The sequence below is a fragment of the Tursiops truncatus genome, chromosome 4 (assembly GCF_011762595.2).
Source record: "Tursiops truncatus isolate mTurTru1 chromosome 4, mTurTru1.mat.Y, whole genome shotgun sequence".
Classification (NCBI taxonomy): Eukaryota; Metazoa; Chordata; class Mammalia; order Artiodactyla; family Delphinidae; genus Tursiops; species Tursiops truncatus.
Window position 1 is genome coordinate 85,724,427 of NC_047037.1, and position 17,520 is coordinate 85,741,946.

Here is a 17,520-nt window from a genome sequence, read left to right on the forward strand (position 1 = left end):
AGTAAAGTTGAGGACTTAGGTTGATCCCCTCCCTAACGATCCCCAACTCTGTTTGGTCTCCCCCTCCCTGAGGAATTCTAATGCTTGACAAAGGACATGACACTGGGCTTAAAAGGTACCTACCTCTGAGCATCCTCCGAGATTCTGAGTCTTTGGTCATGGTTGCCAGCGAGTGGGGGAGCACACTGCCACAGCTGTTGCTCTGTCCCAGGGGCAGGTGGCCCTGTGAGAAACAGGAGGAAAAACTCAGGCAAACTGCAGGCCCAAGGGTCCTTCTGGACATGGTCACATCGCTGATTCCTAGCTCCTATCTAAGCGCAGAAGGCAGCGAAGGTAGGTCTTTGCATCCCGTGTGTTGATGCTAAATGGTAAAGCCCAGTCGCTGTCCCTCCCCAGGAGCTCCACAGCAGTCTCAACATCACAGCCATTCCTCCAGTGGCAGCAGTTCCAAAAGTGAAGACAGATAGGGAAAACACTGTCCAAAACCACCTTGGAGAACAACTCAGAGTCCTTCATGCGAGAGGAGCAGATGCAGGGACAAGAACGCATGCACATCATGCACAAGGACAGAGGAGATCCGCACACGTTACAAGGGCACCAGTTTCCATCTGCTCCAAGTGATCGAGTGGGCTGAGAACTGGAGACACGTAACATTAACTATCCCAGTGGGTTTAGCACTTTTAAAATAGCACATTCCTTGGAACACCAGTTTATAAAATAGACGAAAACAAAGTGATTAAGGACAAGGGAAGGACTCCGAAGTCTGTCCCACTCAAAACCTCCTTCTCACTTGCCCTTCCCCTCCTCCTGCCATGACCCCTTGGTAAGGCAGCAGAACAGGGCCGACCAGCTTCAGGTGACCAGGTGGACCAGTCACCTAGCTTCTTTCCACCTCAGTTTTATCCATGTATACAATGGGGATGCTAATTAGTACCTCTACTACCTAGTGTTATTGGGTTTTACAAAGAAACAATCCACGTCAAAGGCTTAGCCCAGTGTCAGCTCCAAGAAATGGTTCGATAAATATTTTTTGCCATTATTCCTGGAATCCAGAGCTTATGTCCTCCAATTTCCATATCTGGGATACAGCTACGGGAGTGTGTCACATAAGTGAAGGCTACTCACCACTTGTGTGGTGGTAGAAAATACCCTGGACCAGGTGCTTCGGTCCCAGAGCGTATAATTCCAAACATCCTCTGAACAGGATAGAAAATGCAATTTAGTTATGACGTCTGCCCAACAAGCAAACTTAATGGTATATTATTTAGCATTTTCTTTAGAGGCCTTTGCATGTCAGTCAACATAAGGACAAAAAGACTCACTGAAGGTGAAGCCCGTGGTTCTCCCCGTGTCCTACCTTTGGGGCGGTGCTTCTCCCCATAGTAGCACTGCTGAAATGAGGGGATATGGAAGGTGTGGTTTTCTTTCGAGGCAAAGTGTCACTCAGATAGAGGCCTTCTTGGTGCTGTTTTTTCCTTTCTTCCAGACTTCTAAAATGCTTTAAATGCAAATGTAAAGCAGAATAGCAAAACTTGACTAACTGAAACAGGTCACTGAAGTAATTAAGAGGTATGCATTTACAAAGAAGCTTTGGAATTTTAACACAGAATTTTTAAAAATTACTCAACTTAGACTTGTATTCACTAAGAAAATTGGGCTAGTATTTGGTAAGGTACACTGGAAGAATTTATTACTGAACCTAGAAAAATTCAGAAAAATCCACCTGTCATTTCTGTAGTAGTGCCTGCTGCCCTGGGGCCTCAGGACAACTTACAAGTTATTATGATGGTTGCCATGTGGATGGCAGAACAGCCAGTGGACAAAGCAAGTAAGCAGTTTCTCCCTTTGTCTGTCTGGACAGTTCTGTGTGATGGCACGGATCCCAGTGTGAGGAGAATAAGAAAAGGGAGAAGGAAGAAATGAAGAGAAAGCATAAACAGGGAAGTGGGTTTAAAGTTAGAATCATATTTCAATCACATAAACACACTCCAAATCCACATGTTTCCATATAAGGCATCCTTCTAGACTGAAAAAAGATCTTGGCCAAGGAGCCTCTACAGCAATCCCTCACATTTAAAAATCCTTCTGTTGACTATTTCATTTTTATTTTCAGATTCCTAAGGCAAAATTTTTGCCAACTCGAAACTTATCCAAATTTTTCTTGGCCTCCCCCAAAATGTCTTCAATAGTAAATTTATTTCCTAGTTAGAGGTTCGTTAGGTTTGATCATTTTTATACTGAACTCAGGCTTTTGAAATATGTAAAAATTAATGCAACTTTGGGTTATCAAACTTACTATCAATCTCCAAACACGCCAATCATGAAGAATATCTGCAATTTAACTTTACAATGATCTGTTTATACTAGATATTTATTAACCTAAAAGTAGTGAGGAGATACAGTCCTTTAACCAAAGGTAATAGATAGTAAAGGTAGCTGTAAGAAAGGTAAGGGCTGGGCATAGGAAACTAGAGCTCACCTACTTTGTGTGTGGGGGGGGTCTATTGACTGACTCCTTAGGATCTTCTAGGGCCAAATTCACATAAGGATTTGATTATAATGGAAAGGAGTCTCAAAATAGATTTTTTGAATACCCCAGCATGAGTATGCATAGAATGTATCAAAAGCAGGGCAACACTTTTGGAAAAATAAATTATCTATTTTAAAAAGTGCGATAAAAAACTATTGTTCTATGGACCAAATGCACTGCCTGTGGTGTTACCCTGGACAAGCTACTCACCAATGCTGAGCCTCGGTTCCCTAAATATCAATATGGAGATAGTTCGTATTTCACGGGATTGTTAGAAGGAAGAAATGAGACATTCGTAAAACGTTGAGGAAATGTTGGCTCATAGCAGAGGAATGATGTCTATTATTATGGTTTCAATAATGTGTGAGGAAAATATTTTGTGTTGACCCAGCAACTTTTTACACCATGGATTTTATAGAAATAATTATTATGGTTTTGAAAAATACCTGAAGTAAGTTGCAATATTTTGGTTGAATGGGAACTGAAGCATGAGGACGTGAAACTAGCTCAAACATATCAAAAGCCAGGAGAGGACAATCAAGGTCTCAAACTTTCTAACAATCCCCACACTCTTAGGCCATAATAAATGTCCTTAAAAAAAACAGGAGTATGCATCTTATCTTTTTAAAAAATACCTTTGGAAGACCCTAGCACATATTCTGCAACCCACCTGCCACCTCTTTGTTAGGTTTTGAGTTTTTAAAAAGGGACCAGGGGGACTTCCCTGGTGGTCCAGTGGTTAACTTCGCCTTCCAATGCAGGGGGTGCAAGTTCGATCCCTGGTTGGGGAGCTAAGATCCCACATGCCCCACGGACAAAAAACCAAAACATAAAAGAGAAGCAATATTGTAACGAATTCAATAAAGACTTTAAAAATGGTCCACATCAAAAAAATCTTTAAAAAAGTAAATAAATAAAAAGGGATCAGGAAAAACAAAACAAAAAAATACCTTTGGAAAAGTTGAAGAAAAGATTTCACATCAGTTAAGTTTGTTGTTAAGGTGAAACTCTAAACACCAGCTCCTAATTACCTGCTGGTCCTGTTGCTGCTGCCTTCTGTGTTTCTTAGCTGGTAGAGGAGGTGGTGTGTCATTTAAAGGAAAAGAATCGACAGATGTAGCCACGACTTCAGGCCAAGGGGCCGATGGAGGTTGAGTGATAGGGTGAGGAGAAAGGGTGGAAGGAAACATAAATCCAGAACAGACAGGTGCTCTTTGCTTTAGAGGAGAAAGAAAAAATATATATGTGTCCATATGAAATGAAAGAATAAGACAAAGAAATGAAATCGATAATCTGATTGTTTTGTTTTCTTATATGTTAATCAAGAAGGCATAAATGATGGGCAGTATCTTTCAATTTAGCCTCTTGTTAAGATCTCACACTGTGAGCAACTTGGATCCGTAAGAGGTATTTTAATTTACTATTATTTACACCTCCACAGATGTTTTAAAGCAGCTTAATATTAAAAAGAAATCCATACTGCAAAACAAAATAGAAGACAAAATCAAACTGGAAAGGTGATTCAAACCAACAATTTTAGAAAGGCTTTTTGGTTTCTAAGAAAAGTAGGTTGGGCTAAAGTGCTAAGAGATATATATGTGTGTGTGTGTGAATTTATATATATGTATAGTTCATTTTTCTGAACTTACTTCTCCTAGTACTCTATACTCTGTACCATATATTTCATGGTTTCTAGTATTATCATTGGTAGAGCACTACCCCCAAATCGGTCTGTTTTTTTTCATCTCACCATCACTCTTGGTCCTCTGGTCAACCAAACAAATATTTGTCTCACACACCCTTATTTTCAGTTAACCATGGGTTAATTCTTGACATGAGGAAAGCAGTGAATGAATGAAATGGCATGCCAACACACCTCTTTATTTTGTGGCTGGCTCGCCAGCACAGCTGTGGTAGGCCCAGTGGCAACAGCGTCAGCGTCAGCAGGGAACTGAGTGGAAGGGGAGAGATTCGTGGAATTGCCACATGGCTCATTAATTTCATTTACAATGATATAGCCCTAAAAGGAGGAATTCAGAAGTTAAACACAAGGAAAGCAAGAGCTGAGGCATGCGAGAGTATTAATGCTCCAGTACAATGGAGTTAGCGTAGAGCATCACAGCCAGGTATCTGTGGTATTATCAGATGTTTCATTAAGGCAGTCATCAACTATTAAAATGGATTTATGGTGCTTACTCTTGAAAAATGATATTTCAAACATTAAAAGTAAATTTTCAGACAAAATCCAAATGACTTTATTATAAATAACCCAATACCTTTGATTTACATGTCCATCCATGTCGGCATTCATTCTGTTGACTGAATAGGATGTCACTACACAGCATTTAAAATCATCGCAAGCAAAAATAAATACGAGACATAAAATCGACAGTGCAATCACTCTCTAATTCAAGAGCCTTTTCCATAAATCTTTATTTTTAGATTTTCCCTTCTTCTTCTGTTTCCTGACAAATTAGAGAGTGAACAAATGTAGACTAAAGCCTACTGGGTTTTGCACTAAGACATTTATAAAGCAGTAATTTATTCATAATGGAATCTTGCTTTTAGGTGTCTCAACAAAATGAAAATAAAAAGGACACTGTTCTCTTGTGAGCCTTCCTTAGCAAGAGAAACGTGTATACACATGTGCAGACACACACACACACAAATCCCTAAGATGAAGTTGCAGCTTGAGGATGTTTCGACTTAAGGCAGCTTGCCCAACTCCCAACTCTACCCCTAGGACTGAGAATTTCCAGTTACTTTTAAATTCAATGATTCAGTTCTGGCTTCAGTTTAGAGAAAATACCCATGAATTAAAGTTGATGAGAATCAAAACTCCTGAATTTATATTTGAGGAAAAGGCACTTGTAAATTACCATGGAAAGTAATTGTACAGACCATTCATGATTTTCACCACACCAATAAAACAGTATGAAAAAAAGAATAAAGGGTATAAATTAATATCTCTTTTTTTTTTTTTGCAGTACGCGGGCCTCTCACTGTAGTGGCCTCTCCCGTTGCGGAGCACAGGCTCCGGACGCGCAGGCTCAGAGGCCATGGCTCACAGGCCTAGCCGCTCCGCAGCATGTGGGATCTTTCCGGACTGGGGCACAAACCCGTGTCCCCTGCATCGGCTGGCGGACTCTCAACCACTGCACCACCAGGGAAGCCCAATATCTCTCTTTTAAAAGTAAATTGAGTTAAATTTAACACTTGGATTCTTCTATTTGCCCATCAATCCTTTCAAACAGTGGCTCCAGGAAAGGCAAGATATTGCTATGTTGGTGAAGCAAAAATTCCAGGCTGCAAGCAAGGTTTTCACTGAGAATTTATAATTCTGACAAAGTGGAGAAAGCCAGAGTTGACTGTTTATAAATTGGAGGTATCAAAATGCTGCTGAATTCAGTCTTGCACTTCAGAAAGGGGCAATAGATACCATGTAAAGTCTTATAAGATTAAGTTGAAGAAAGGAAGTTGACAACTAGGTTGTCAAATTTATTTTATCTTTGATAATGAATGACAGTGAAGAGTAACAACTTTGAGTTATTCTTTTGCTAAGTTGATAGTAGAATCTTTCAAAACCAAGGTTGGATTCTTTATATGAGTCATAACCATATATCCTAATTAATTGCTTCAAAAAGGTACGTCATTTTCCAAAAGTGGGACTTGTTTAAAAGAGTTGGATATAAATTCATGACTCTTTAAAAAAAGAGACAGAATGAGAGTGAGAGAGAGAGAGAAAGAAGGAAAGAGGGAGAGAGAAAGAAAGGGAGAGGAAGGAAGGAAGGAAGGAGACAATCAAAACATCTTCTGAGCCAAGTCTGCTTGACATGAAGGAGGACACACAGCCACTCAACAAACACAAGAGTTGCAGACACACCAATACAGTCAAAAAGGCAAATTGGATTTTGACAACAGGAGGGCTGCAGAGAATAAGAACAACTCTTGAATAATAGAAAGGGAAAGATTTTATTCTTTTAAGAGGTGAAGTGACCTTAGAGCTTATCTAATGCACTTGGAAGCCACAAGCCCTTCAAACTCAGTATGTCCAGAGTCAAACCGCATTTCCCTCTCAAATCTATTCTTTCCCCAGTCTTCCCTATCTCAGTAACAGCTACTCACCATCAACCTCATTATTCAAACTGGAATAACGGCAGCATTCCTGACAATACCCTTAATTTACTTCATCCCCACATCCAATCTATCAACAAGAACTGTCAACTCTGTCTCCAAAGTATTTCTGCATCCAGCTAATTTTCTCCAACTCTCTTCATTTGTTCAAATCCAAGCCACCGGCACCTCCAGCCTATACTATTGCAATCACCACTGTACTGGTTTCCCAGCATCTCCTCTTTATAATCCAGTAGAGCACCCCAGAGTGAGCTTTAACAAATGGACCTCAAATAATGTCACTTCCCTGCTTAAAATCCCTCAGTGGCTTCCCATCCACATAAAATAAACCAAATTTCTTTAACATGACTCACAAGACCCAGCCCCTGCCCACCTCACTGACAACCATATTCCACTACCCTCCATTCACAACCACTCTTTATGCAGTGAATCTGCTGGATCTGTGTTCTAAATAACGGAGAGAAACTAGAAACTGAATGGTCTAAAAAAGTTTTTTGGAAACATTTCACAAAATGCTTCCGAGGGACATATTATTCACTCCTATTATGTGATGAGCATTTACCTCACACACCTACACACACACACACACACACACACACACTACTTTCGATGAAGGAATTCCTAACTCTGCTGTCTTTTTAAAGGGTTTTTTGTTATTATGAAAAATTTTATGCAGAAGCAAGCTTTTTCTTTAGCTTTTTGAAAAAAAATAAAACTATTTTCTTTCTCAGTCAGCGTTTTAATTTTCCAAATTAGAGTTAAAATATTTAACCATTATAGCAATGTAGCTCTGTAAAAAGGTATTTGGGAAAGGGTGGCGGTGGGACCTGGGAAAAGATGGATGTTTGGGATAAAGAGAGTGTACAACTTAATGTAAACAGGATTTTCCGACTTAGGGGCAAAAATAGCATAGACAACATTGGGGGGAAAAGGAGAGAGAGATGTTTGGGGGCATTTTCACGTTCTAGAAGACAGGAGAAAGAGAAGAAAGTAGGAAAGAGGAGAAACTGAGAAAGGAAAATGGAGGAAGGAAAGAAGAGAATTTAAGACTAGCTTTGGTCTGGATCCTAAATTTTTTGAAACTTCAAGTTAACCCACAATGTCACTGTTAAGCAAAGTATACACACATACACACACACACACACACACACACACACACACACACACACACACACACACAGAGTGAATCTGCATTAGACACAAAGATAATCCCTGAAATTCTCAAAGCACAAATAACAAAAGGCAGGAAAACCATCAAAGCATTGAGTGCTTTCATAAGTCACTTCAGTTAGTGTTTTTCCTAGTCAGCTAATCGCATAAAACTGAGGCACATCTCCTGAGTTCTAAGGTGATATGAGTAGACAAGAAAAATCACAGCTTACCTCTTTTAGAGTATTGGGGTTGACAGGAAACCCTTTGCCCCCAGAGAGGCTGGAGTATTTCTTTTCCAAATTACAAAGATTTTCCTTTTCCTGAAGGAACACAAAATCTATTAAACTGAGTCAACCTTGTATTTCCCTGATGACTAACGACTGAGTATTCTTTCATGGGACTTACTGACTCTTCACATAACTTCTCTCGTGAAGTGTTTCAATTCCAGTCTTTTGTCTGTTTTTTAAAAATTTATTTATTGGTTAGTTATCTACTATTTTTGAGTTTGTAGGAGTTTTTAATGTATTCTGGATACAAGCCTTCTGTCATTTCCTCTTGAAGAAATCTTTGCTTACTCCAAGGCCATGAAGGTGTACTTGCACACCTGTATTTTCTAGAAACTTTTTCACCTTAATTTTTATGTTTAGGTCTATAATCTGTCTCAAATTAATTTATTTGCATGGTGTGAGGATGAATGGTATTGAGATTCATTTTTTTCCATGTTTACCTAGTTGATCCAGCACCACAGGCTGGACTTTCCTTTCCCTACTGGATTGTCTTAGAACCTTTATCAAGAATCAATAGACAGTATATGTGTGGGTCTATTTCTGGACTCTGTTCTGTTCCTTTGATCTATATGTCTATTTGTATGCCAGTACCACACCCTCTTAAATACTACGGCATTATAGTAAAACTTGAAGTCAAATAGTATAAATCCTCCAACTTTGTTCTTCTTGTTCAAAGTTGTTTCAGCTACTCTATGCCCTTTACATTTTCATATACAGTCGATTCTCATTATCTGCAGTAGTTGTGTTCTATAATGTTGCCATGAACACTGAACTAGAGAATATTGAACCATTGGGTTTCTGGTCACAATATTTTCTTCAACTGATTACTGCATAACTTTGTTTTATGTGTGTCTCTTTTTAAAGACATCTTATTTAATATACAATGTTGATACATTAACATTAAATTCATAGCCAACAGCACCATAATTCATGCCTGAAAGCTGTTTATCTAACACATGTATTTTCACCATAAGGCACATCACAGCCTTCCTGCCGTTAGGAACACCAGACAATACTTCAGCACTTGTGAGCCACTTTAAACAGCAAAATCACCAAAAAGCACAAAAATGTGAAAACATGGCACTAAACGGTCCACAAAAAGGACACTTGTTTACAGTAAGAGAAATAAAACAAGAAGGCAGAGAAGTGCCTTGTTCAATCTCAGCTGGGAACATGCATGTCCATTGAGTGACTCAAAATTTTCACTGCTCTGTGCCTGTCCATCCATGACTGCATGACAAGTATTAATTTTAGGGTTACAAATGAATTTTAGTGAGCAGATGGATTCACAAATACAGACTGCATGAATAATGAAGATCAACTGCAAATTTTAGCATCAACTTGTCAATTTCTACAAAAAAATCTGTTGGGATTTTTATTGGGCCTTTGCCAGGAAGACCCACATGCAAATAATGGGAGTTCAAAACAACAGAGCAACTGAGCCAAAATGTTTGAGAGCAGTAAAAAGAGCAGAATATGTTTTACCTATCTGATGAAAAATATGATATTTTTTAAAAGAAGAAAATCAGAAAACATACAGATTTTTCATAGTTTGGATTTTCACACCGTGGAAGAAGCATGAATAAAATGTCTTTGCTTATTTTCTGTATTATAGTTAATCATTCAGAGCATCAGCTCATTAATGTGGAGGATTAAATAAAAATGTATATAGAAAATTCTTCCTCAAATTATAATTCACTATTCTTTATTAAAAGGTACTTACTTTGATGGAAGCAACCTTCCCTGAGTTGGAACCTGTGTTTTACTGCAACCAGTGCTGAAAAGGAAATACTTACTCTCTGTAACATCATTATTAAGTTATTCTTTTCTTTCACAAAATGATCTTGTTCTCTCTGAGCCTGCTGGACAATGTGATTAGCTTGCTTTTTCAATGCAGAAATTTTTTCCTGGAGGAAAAAAAAAAAAAAAAACGACCATAGAGATGTACATTAGACATTCAAGGGTTTTCCAGTCTGTCCTGGAAAGGGAGAAAAAGTGTTATAACCTGAAGCACAGTGACCACATTTCACTGATGGTAGGTAGGCAGTGATTATTACCCAGAGACGATGAGCAGTTTCTTTGAACTGACAAGCTCAAGGCTTTTCTTTACCTAAGGCCAAGTGATTCAAAATCTATTTCAAGAACCTGGAAGTCAACAGGAAATCTTGTGTTAGAATATAAATGAATTTTTGGCATCATTTTGGGAGATGCCTCATGAGAAAAAACAATGGAATTTCTTATTTAAACTGAAAGCTTAAGAAGTCACCTTCTCCATCCTCTCCCTCAACTTTATCAGTTTAGTACAGAGCACAGGGGTGCGATTCTAAATTCTGGAACAGGAGTTGAATTCTGGACTGGACATCCGGGTGCTCAGGGCTGGATGGAGGCGGTCATCTGCATAGCATTCCACGAGGCTGCTTCAAGTAGAAGTAAACTATCAGCCATCTGTGAGAACTATTGGGCAATGGGAACAGAGGCATTCTAAAGGAGACTGTTCGTAGAATTATTCTAAATCCAGTTACTATGATTGCAAAAGCAAGTAATTTAAAAAAATATCTAGATTTCTGATTTTCTCTACCTTGTTTTCACATTTCTATTCATAAATGCATCTACAGCATCAAGCAACGATGAGTATAACAAGTCTTGGTTTATCCAGTTGGGAGCACCATTTGGCATGTAAATGGCAGGCTCCACGATCTGCCAAATGTGACACGTGGTTAAACACACAAAGATATTCAGCTATAACAGATAGACAGACAGATGGACACACGCTACAGCTATGTTAATAATCATTCTTGTCACATAGCAAGGGGTATATTTTGACTTTTCACATTGAACAACACCTGGCAAAAGTACCTTTCTAGTAACAATGTTCCGTTGATATTCAGCCACTTCACGCAGGAGCTGCTGGGTCAGGTTCTCCTTTTCCTCATCTAGACGGCTCTCACGCTCAAGCTGCTGGAATTCCAGGTCTTCAAAGTGTTTGCTCTCCACATCCAACAGGTCAGCATCCTTTGGAGGAAAGAGAATGAAAACAAGACACACCAGAATAGCTGCAGCGTTCTTAATGGGAAGAAAAAATTATTAAAAGCAAAAAGACCAAAATGTCTTTCCACTTACAACACTGACCAGGGTTAGAACATGATAATCCTCCCTCTGGAGTTAAACCCCAGAGCAGTGACTTTACGATGAAATTGAAAGGGACTGGGGTAGGGGTGGGAGGGCAGCATCTATTTCACCACTGGTTTTAGACTGCTCTGTGGTTGTAGGAATTCTTGCTTTAAATCTACCAGGTGGCTTTAAAATGGATCATGAAATATAAAAAGAATTCAATAAATAACCTAAACATTATCTGCAGACCAAAGGTGTGACATAATCTCTTGAGAAAAATTCCTGTTTTCCACAAATTTTCAAATGAAATGAGACTTTAGTATAAAGATTAAATTCAATATTCCCAAGTTGTTGACTATAAAAAAAAAAATTCAAAAGTTGGCATACATGGGCTTCCCTGGTGGCGCAGTGGTTGAGAGTCCGCCTGCCGATGCAGGGGACACAGGTTCGTGCCCCGGTCCGGGAAGATCCCACATGCCGCGGAGCGGCTGGGCCCGTGAGCCATGGCCGCTGAGCCTGTGTGTCCGGAGCCTGTGCTCCGCAACGGGAGAGGCCACAACAGTGAGAAGCCCGCGTACCGCAAAAAAAAAAAAAAAAAGTTGGCATACATAACAGATCAGAGGTCTCTAAGAGGAATATATGTACCTCAAATGGCATACCACACAAGGCACTGGGATGTGAGGAAGGAATATTAGAGCTTCTTTATATTTTTTTTAGTTTTTCCTCTTCTTTTACAAATTCTCAATAAATGTTCTCTAATGTACTTTCAAGTAGAGTAGTATATGTACATTATTTTAAAAGAATATATATATTTTGAGCATGTATGCAATACATATAATATATACATTTATAATATAATGTAACCTATATGTATGTATATGTAGGCATGCATGCTCAAATAATTTTTTTTTTTTTTTTTTTTTTTGCGGTACGCGGGCCTCTCACCGTCGTGGCCTCTCCCGTTGTGGAGCACAGGCTCCGGACGCGCAGGCTCAGCGGCCATGGCTCACGGGCCCAGCCGCTCCGCGGCATGTGGGATCTTCCCGGACAGGGGCACGAACCCGTGTCCCCTGCATCGGCAGGTGGACTCTCAACCACTGCGCCACCAGGGAAGCCCTCAAATAATTTCAATGAAGGGAGAAGTCAGCAAAAACATTTGAAGATTGGAGTTCTTAAACTGGGCTTCTGTGAATCCCTTAAAATTGTTTACAAACCTTTTTATTAGAAACAGTAGGAGCCAAAGCCTTCATCAAGCACAAAGAATGACTCGAAAGGTTAAGCACTCGAAAGGTTAACTGAAAGGTTAAGATTATTCTAGGAATAATCTTCAGGACATTTAAGAACAAACAGAAATCACAGAAGTCAGATAGTCTAGAAGAGGCATTCTCCAACCTCTGAGATGTCTGAAGACAGGAGTGAATCTGTATGTCAGCAGAGACTGCTGCATGTTGTATGAGTTGTTCTCCCATCTACTTAAAAAACAAAGAAACAAAACCACACACACACAAGAAAACCTCCTTATTTTGGGAGCCTTTGACAGAACTGTGAATGTGGTATGTATAGAAGATTTTTTTAAAAATATGATTTATAAACAATTAATGACCATAAAAGAAAAAGGCAGCTAGGCTACATGGCTCATAGCACTACATGGGTAAAAGTGCCAGGGCATTTTTTTCAATCGACACATTAAAAAGAGTTGGATAAATAAACATATGATAAATTAGATCTATATCAGTATTTAAACACACCACCCCTTCCCCTGGTTTTTATATAAGTGATAAACTTATATATAAGTCTTCTAATCAAATGGAATATTTTTCTATCTTCTGGAATGAGTTTATTCTGGGGATGATTCACAGAAGGACTATGTGCTACCATGAAATTACAACCAACACTATGGCAACAAGATTATTATGTCAACACAGACAGTGTATTCTCAAAGCCTAAGAACAGGAAAAACAATTTGAAAAACATATTCAGCATTTCTTAAGGCTCCTTTATATTTTAACTGGCCAAATGTAAAGTGGTCTTGGTTTCAAGTAACTGGGTGACATTTCAAGTTTATCAGACATTTCATGCTTATAACTTCTACAGGAATTAATGGATGTGGACCAAATCTAGTCACTGCTAAAGGAACTGAGACATAACACTAGTGTTATGTCTTGAAACAAAATATCTGTAGTCTTAAAACATCAGTGATATGTTTATTCATACAGGCCTCCATACTCAAGTTTTTAAGGTTTTTCAATTAAACTTGGTTTGCAGCTAAAGCTTATTGAGATAAAAATTTGAATAGGCTTTTTTTTTTTTTTTAGTTTATAAAGAATCTTCATTCAAAGTGGGCATATGGCTCACAATATATACACTATGCTAGTCAGTGGCTTACTCCACATCTGGTTAATGTGCAACATATGCTATTTTAACCACATGAAGGTCACAGAGCCATTAATTTATTTGTAGTAAATATTTAAACCACTACATGAAAATAATAGCACACTAGGCAGGAAAGTTGAAAATTAAAGCTTAGCTCAGCACTCAGATTCCTCTGGTGTAGTCATCTGATCAAGTTATCTAAACCATTAAAACGTGTGTGTATATAAACTTACACTGTGAAAGAAAAACAACTTGGGAGGGGAAAAACTTTTACAAGATTTTAGATAAGAATAAGAATTCAAGAGATGGAATTTGGGGGCAGGAGTAGTTTAATTGAGCACAGAATAATATATACAGGAAGCTCAAAGTCAAGTGTATGACCAGTTGAGTGAAAATTTTAACTAAACTTCTCCACTAAAAGAACATGACAAATCTCTACTGGCTGGCAAGTTCAAAGGCCAGGCGTGAAAGGAAATAAGACAGCTGTGCTAAAGAAAATTCAACGGAATTCCTTTCTTCCTTCCAATAACTTTTGAGAATGTATATGGCAGAAGTTTACATGTACAACTTTATGTTTTCTTTGCCTAGTAGAGGAACAGAAAGAAGAGACTAGACGTGGAATGGCCAGGAGAGATTACAGGAATAATCTTATGACAGCTCAAGGTCAATTTTGAAAGCAAATTTAAATGGAGCTTAGGGTTTGTTACTATTTCTCCATCTTATGTGCTACAGTCAAACACTTCTTTGCATACTTTTGGAATTTGGAAAAAGACAATGGAAATCATGTAGTACGATCTTCTCATTTTATACAGGAGGATATTGAGGCCCACAGAGGTTGAATGACTTGTCCAAGGTTAAAGGATAAACTCATTGTAGAGCTAGTGAGAAAAATGAAAGGCTAATTGTAGATATCACTGAACAGAATTGTTTAAAGATCAAGAGACCGAAATCAACCATTCAGCTGAGTAAATACCAAAACACCACAATACTATCCTAGCCAGTCCTCTCCAGCAGATGCAAGGCTCAATTTTCTTCAGGGTTTTTTTCTCACACTATTTGTATCCCAGGGAACAATTCGATTGGTGAGCCCGTTATCAACTACATTAAACCATGGGCCATGCAATCAACATCGGATGAAAACTGTATTCTGCTTTAAAGCAATGATTTAGGGGTCAGAAGCCCAGTCATAAATCCATAGTGCTGCATGCACAGAATCATTCTACAGTTTTGGCTTAAGTATTTGAGACAGAATACAGTTTAAGAAAATGATTTTCTTCCTATTCATTTATTTTCTATTTTGTCTTACTTGCTGCCTAATGAAGTTACTTGTAATAAAATCAACTTTATCGAATCTAGCTTAAATGCCTTGGGGAAAGCTTTGTAATGAAGTGCTATTCTGAAGTGTTCGAAGTCTGAAGGGAAATGAGTTGTGATAAGACAGGAAGTTCCAGTATGAATGGACTTCTCATGAAATAAGTGAACTTTTTACTGATTAAGCCAAAGGACTGGTGAAGAGTTATTTTGGTCATCATCCTTCCCTGGAAAACAGAATTAGTAGTTCTCTTAGTATCAGGTGAACAGAAGCTAGCACGAACCAGTTTTCTCTCCTAAGGAAAGGGGTTTTATGATAAGAATTTTGCACTCTGCTTGGAAAGGAAGAGGAAGGAGTCTTTGCCTTCAGTTAATGGAATAGGCTGTCTGTATCATTTCCTTTCCTCGTTTGTAGTCAAAATTCTTGGAACATATACAAATTTATGAGTTATCCTATAGAATCTAACAGATTAAACAAATTAAGTAATTTGTAACTACTTAATTACAAAATAAGTAATTATTCATATCATGCTGACTCCAGGTTATTAATAGAATATATCAATTTTTATTTGAAGCAATATTTATGAAGAATACAAACAATAACTGGATAACTAAAGGAAGGGAAGAACAAAATACATAACCATGCTTCTGACTACATAAAGCATTATGGTGACTATGTAAAATCTTCAGCAATAAGGCAAGCTGAAAAACAGTAAACAAATATAAAAAAACCAGTTTCCCAATCTCTTTTGTGAACTGGCATAAACACAAAAAAATTACAAGCTAAAATAATTTTACAAATACTATTCTTTTTCCAATCATTTTTTATCTTAAGACTTTCAGAGCCTTGGGACACTGAGGGGCAGGAAGTTTTATCTTCTTATAGCAAATTAAGCTGTACACAATAAAATGAGTAAAGGGGAAGAAACATTTTTGAAACTTTTTTTGATCCAACATTGTAAAAAATTAAAAATATTAGAACCGTTACACTGTAGTGTCACCTGTCTGTACTGGGTACTCTTCATTCAACCTGTACAATACACTGAAAAGTTTCAACTGTAATTTTTCATAACCTAGTGATACTCAGAGATATCAAACATATTTGTATTCAAGGTCATCTTAAACATTTTCAGGGGTGTGCTATCTTAACTGACTTTTTCCCAGTTGCCCAAGAAGGTACAGACATAGCAATATGAATAAAACTAGTCTTCTTTCCTACTCATGTGGAAGCATAAGTTGCTATTGACTTAGGACTAATTACTATTAGGCTCCTTTAGAGGTCCAAGACTGTTAACGACTGCCTCTCCAGAGTCACAGTCTATTTGGGCTGCTGTTTAGAGCAAATAATACAGCTGTCAAGTGGCTATGAAATATCAAGCGGCCTTGCTAGTGTCTGCAAAACTTTCCACCTAGGAAGATAAGTATCGAGGTCGTTTCAACACTGCCAACATTAGGGATCGAAGAATAACCTGATAAAGTTCAACTAGAAGATCTATGCTTCACGAAGTTTTAAAAAATATGAAGCTTGTGTGAGAAAATGTTGAATGCCCTGCATCTTGGGTCTTGTTTGATTGTTGTGATCATGCTAATGAGTTCAAGGTCACTAAGAAGAAGAAAGGAAAAGAAAAACAAAATGATGAGTGGTGGTGGGGAGCAAATCAGAGAATGGAAAAATTTGTGGACAGGAGTATAAAATCAAGAGGAGGAAAAAAAGAAACATTCGAGGGCAAACAGGACTCAAGATGCAGCAGAGAACAGGATGCAGGGAAAGACATCAGCCGATTTAAACGCTACAGTCTTGTTGGTTACATGTCAGTAATAGCTCTCTTTTGTTACAAAAAAGGACTTGGGAAATGTTTTCGCATTATTAATGAGGCAAAGGATTCCAACAAGGAATTTTTCAACTGATTAGCATGGAATATATATGGTCAGCATGCATATTTCTATTTAAAACGTATCTAATGACCAGAATTTATGCAAATTTATGCTACGTGAAGGAGGAAGTCATAGGTAAGTGGAACTTAATTGAAAAAAACAAAAAAACAGAAAACAACTAGCACATTCCTGTTTGCTACTGACCCTCTTCAGTTGTTGTTGCAACTGTTCCCTCATGGACTCAGGACAATTGTCCAGCTGGGTCTTCTGCTCGGAGTAAAGCTCCTGAAGCCTCTCTAGTTTTTCCCTTTCAGCATCAAGCTTTACCTTCTCCTGAAGTTCAGAAATCAGAAAATAGAAGAATAGCGATTACCTTCACACCCCAAGCAGTCGTTAGTGAACATTCCCCAAGGATAACACAAACAAGCAAGCACACGCAAACTCCAGACATCCTATGAATGTAGAAACATATCTTGTTAGTGACTAGGATAAGGGGGTATAAGCGGAAGTAAGGACAAGGGGCCCCGTTTCTACATTCTCCAAACCCAGTCCACTCCATCGGGTATTGGCAACGACCCCTGTCCTTCCTTCCTCCCTTCCTTCCTGCCACCACGTTACAAAAGCAGGGGAAGCCACCGTCATATTGGTCCATGGTCAACAAAGAACAAAAGAAATGCCAACTGAATTCCTAAGATAGCCCTGCAAAGAGTCACTGGGCAGCGAACCAGACAAAGGATGGCGGGCGTT

General features: G+C 38.5%; 1 protein-coding gene across 23 annotated transcripts in view; it reads right to left on the reverse strand.

The window, feature by feature from the left end:
• Positions 1-17,520, reverse strand: part of PHLDB2 (pleckstrin homology like domain family B member 2) — a 124,176-nt gene that overhangs the window by 22,707 nt on the left and 83,949 nt on the right. For 6 of the 23 annotated variants that reach the window (XM_073804235.1, XM_073804236.1, XM_073804234.1 and 3 more), the window contains exons 6-13: positions 16,978-17,106; positions 10,960-11,115; positions 9,900-10,010; positions 8,047-8,136; positions 4,407-4,550; positions 3,562-3,747; positions 1,358-1,498; positions 124-223 (exon numbers count right to left, since the gene is read on the reverse strand). In XM_073804235.1, coding sequence (XP_073660336.1) covers positions 124-223; positions 1,358-1,498; positions 3,562-3,747; positions 4,407-4,550; positions 8,047-8,136; positions 9,900-10,010; positions 10,960-11,115; positions 16,978-17,106 — 1,057 coding nt within the window. Of the gene's footprint in view, positions 1-123; positions 224-1,125; positions 1,197-1,357; positions 1,499-3,561; positions 3,748-4,406; positions 4,551-8,046; positions 8,137-9,899; positions 10,011-10,959; positions 11,116-16,977; positions 17,107-17,520 lie in introns of all 23 variants that reach the window. The other 17 variants (XR_012331527.1, XR_012331528.1, XM_073804245.1 and 14 more) reach the window with 10 other exon arrangements.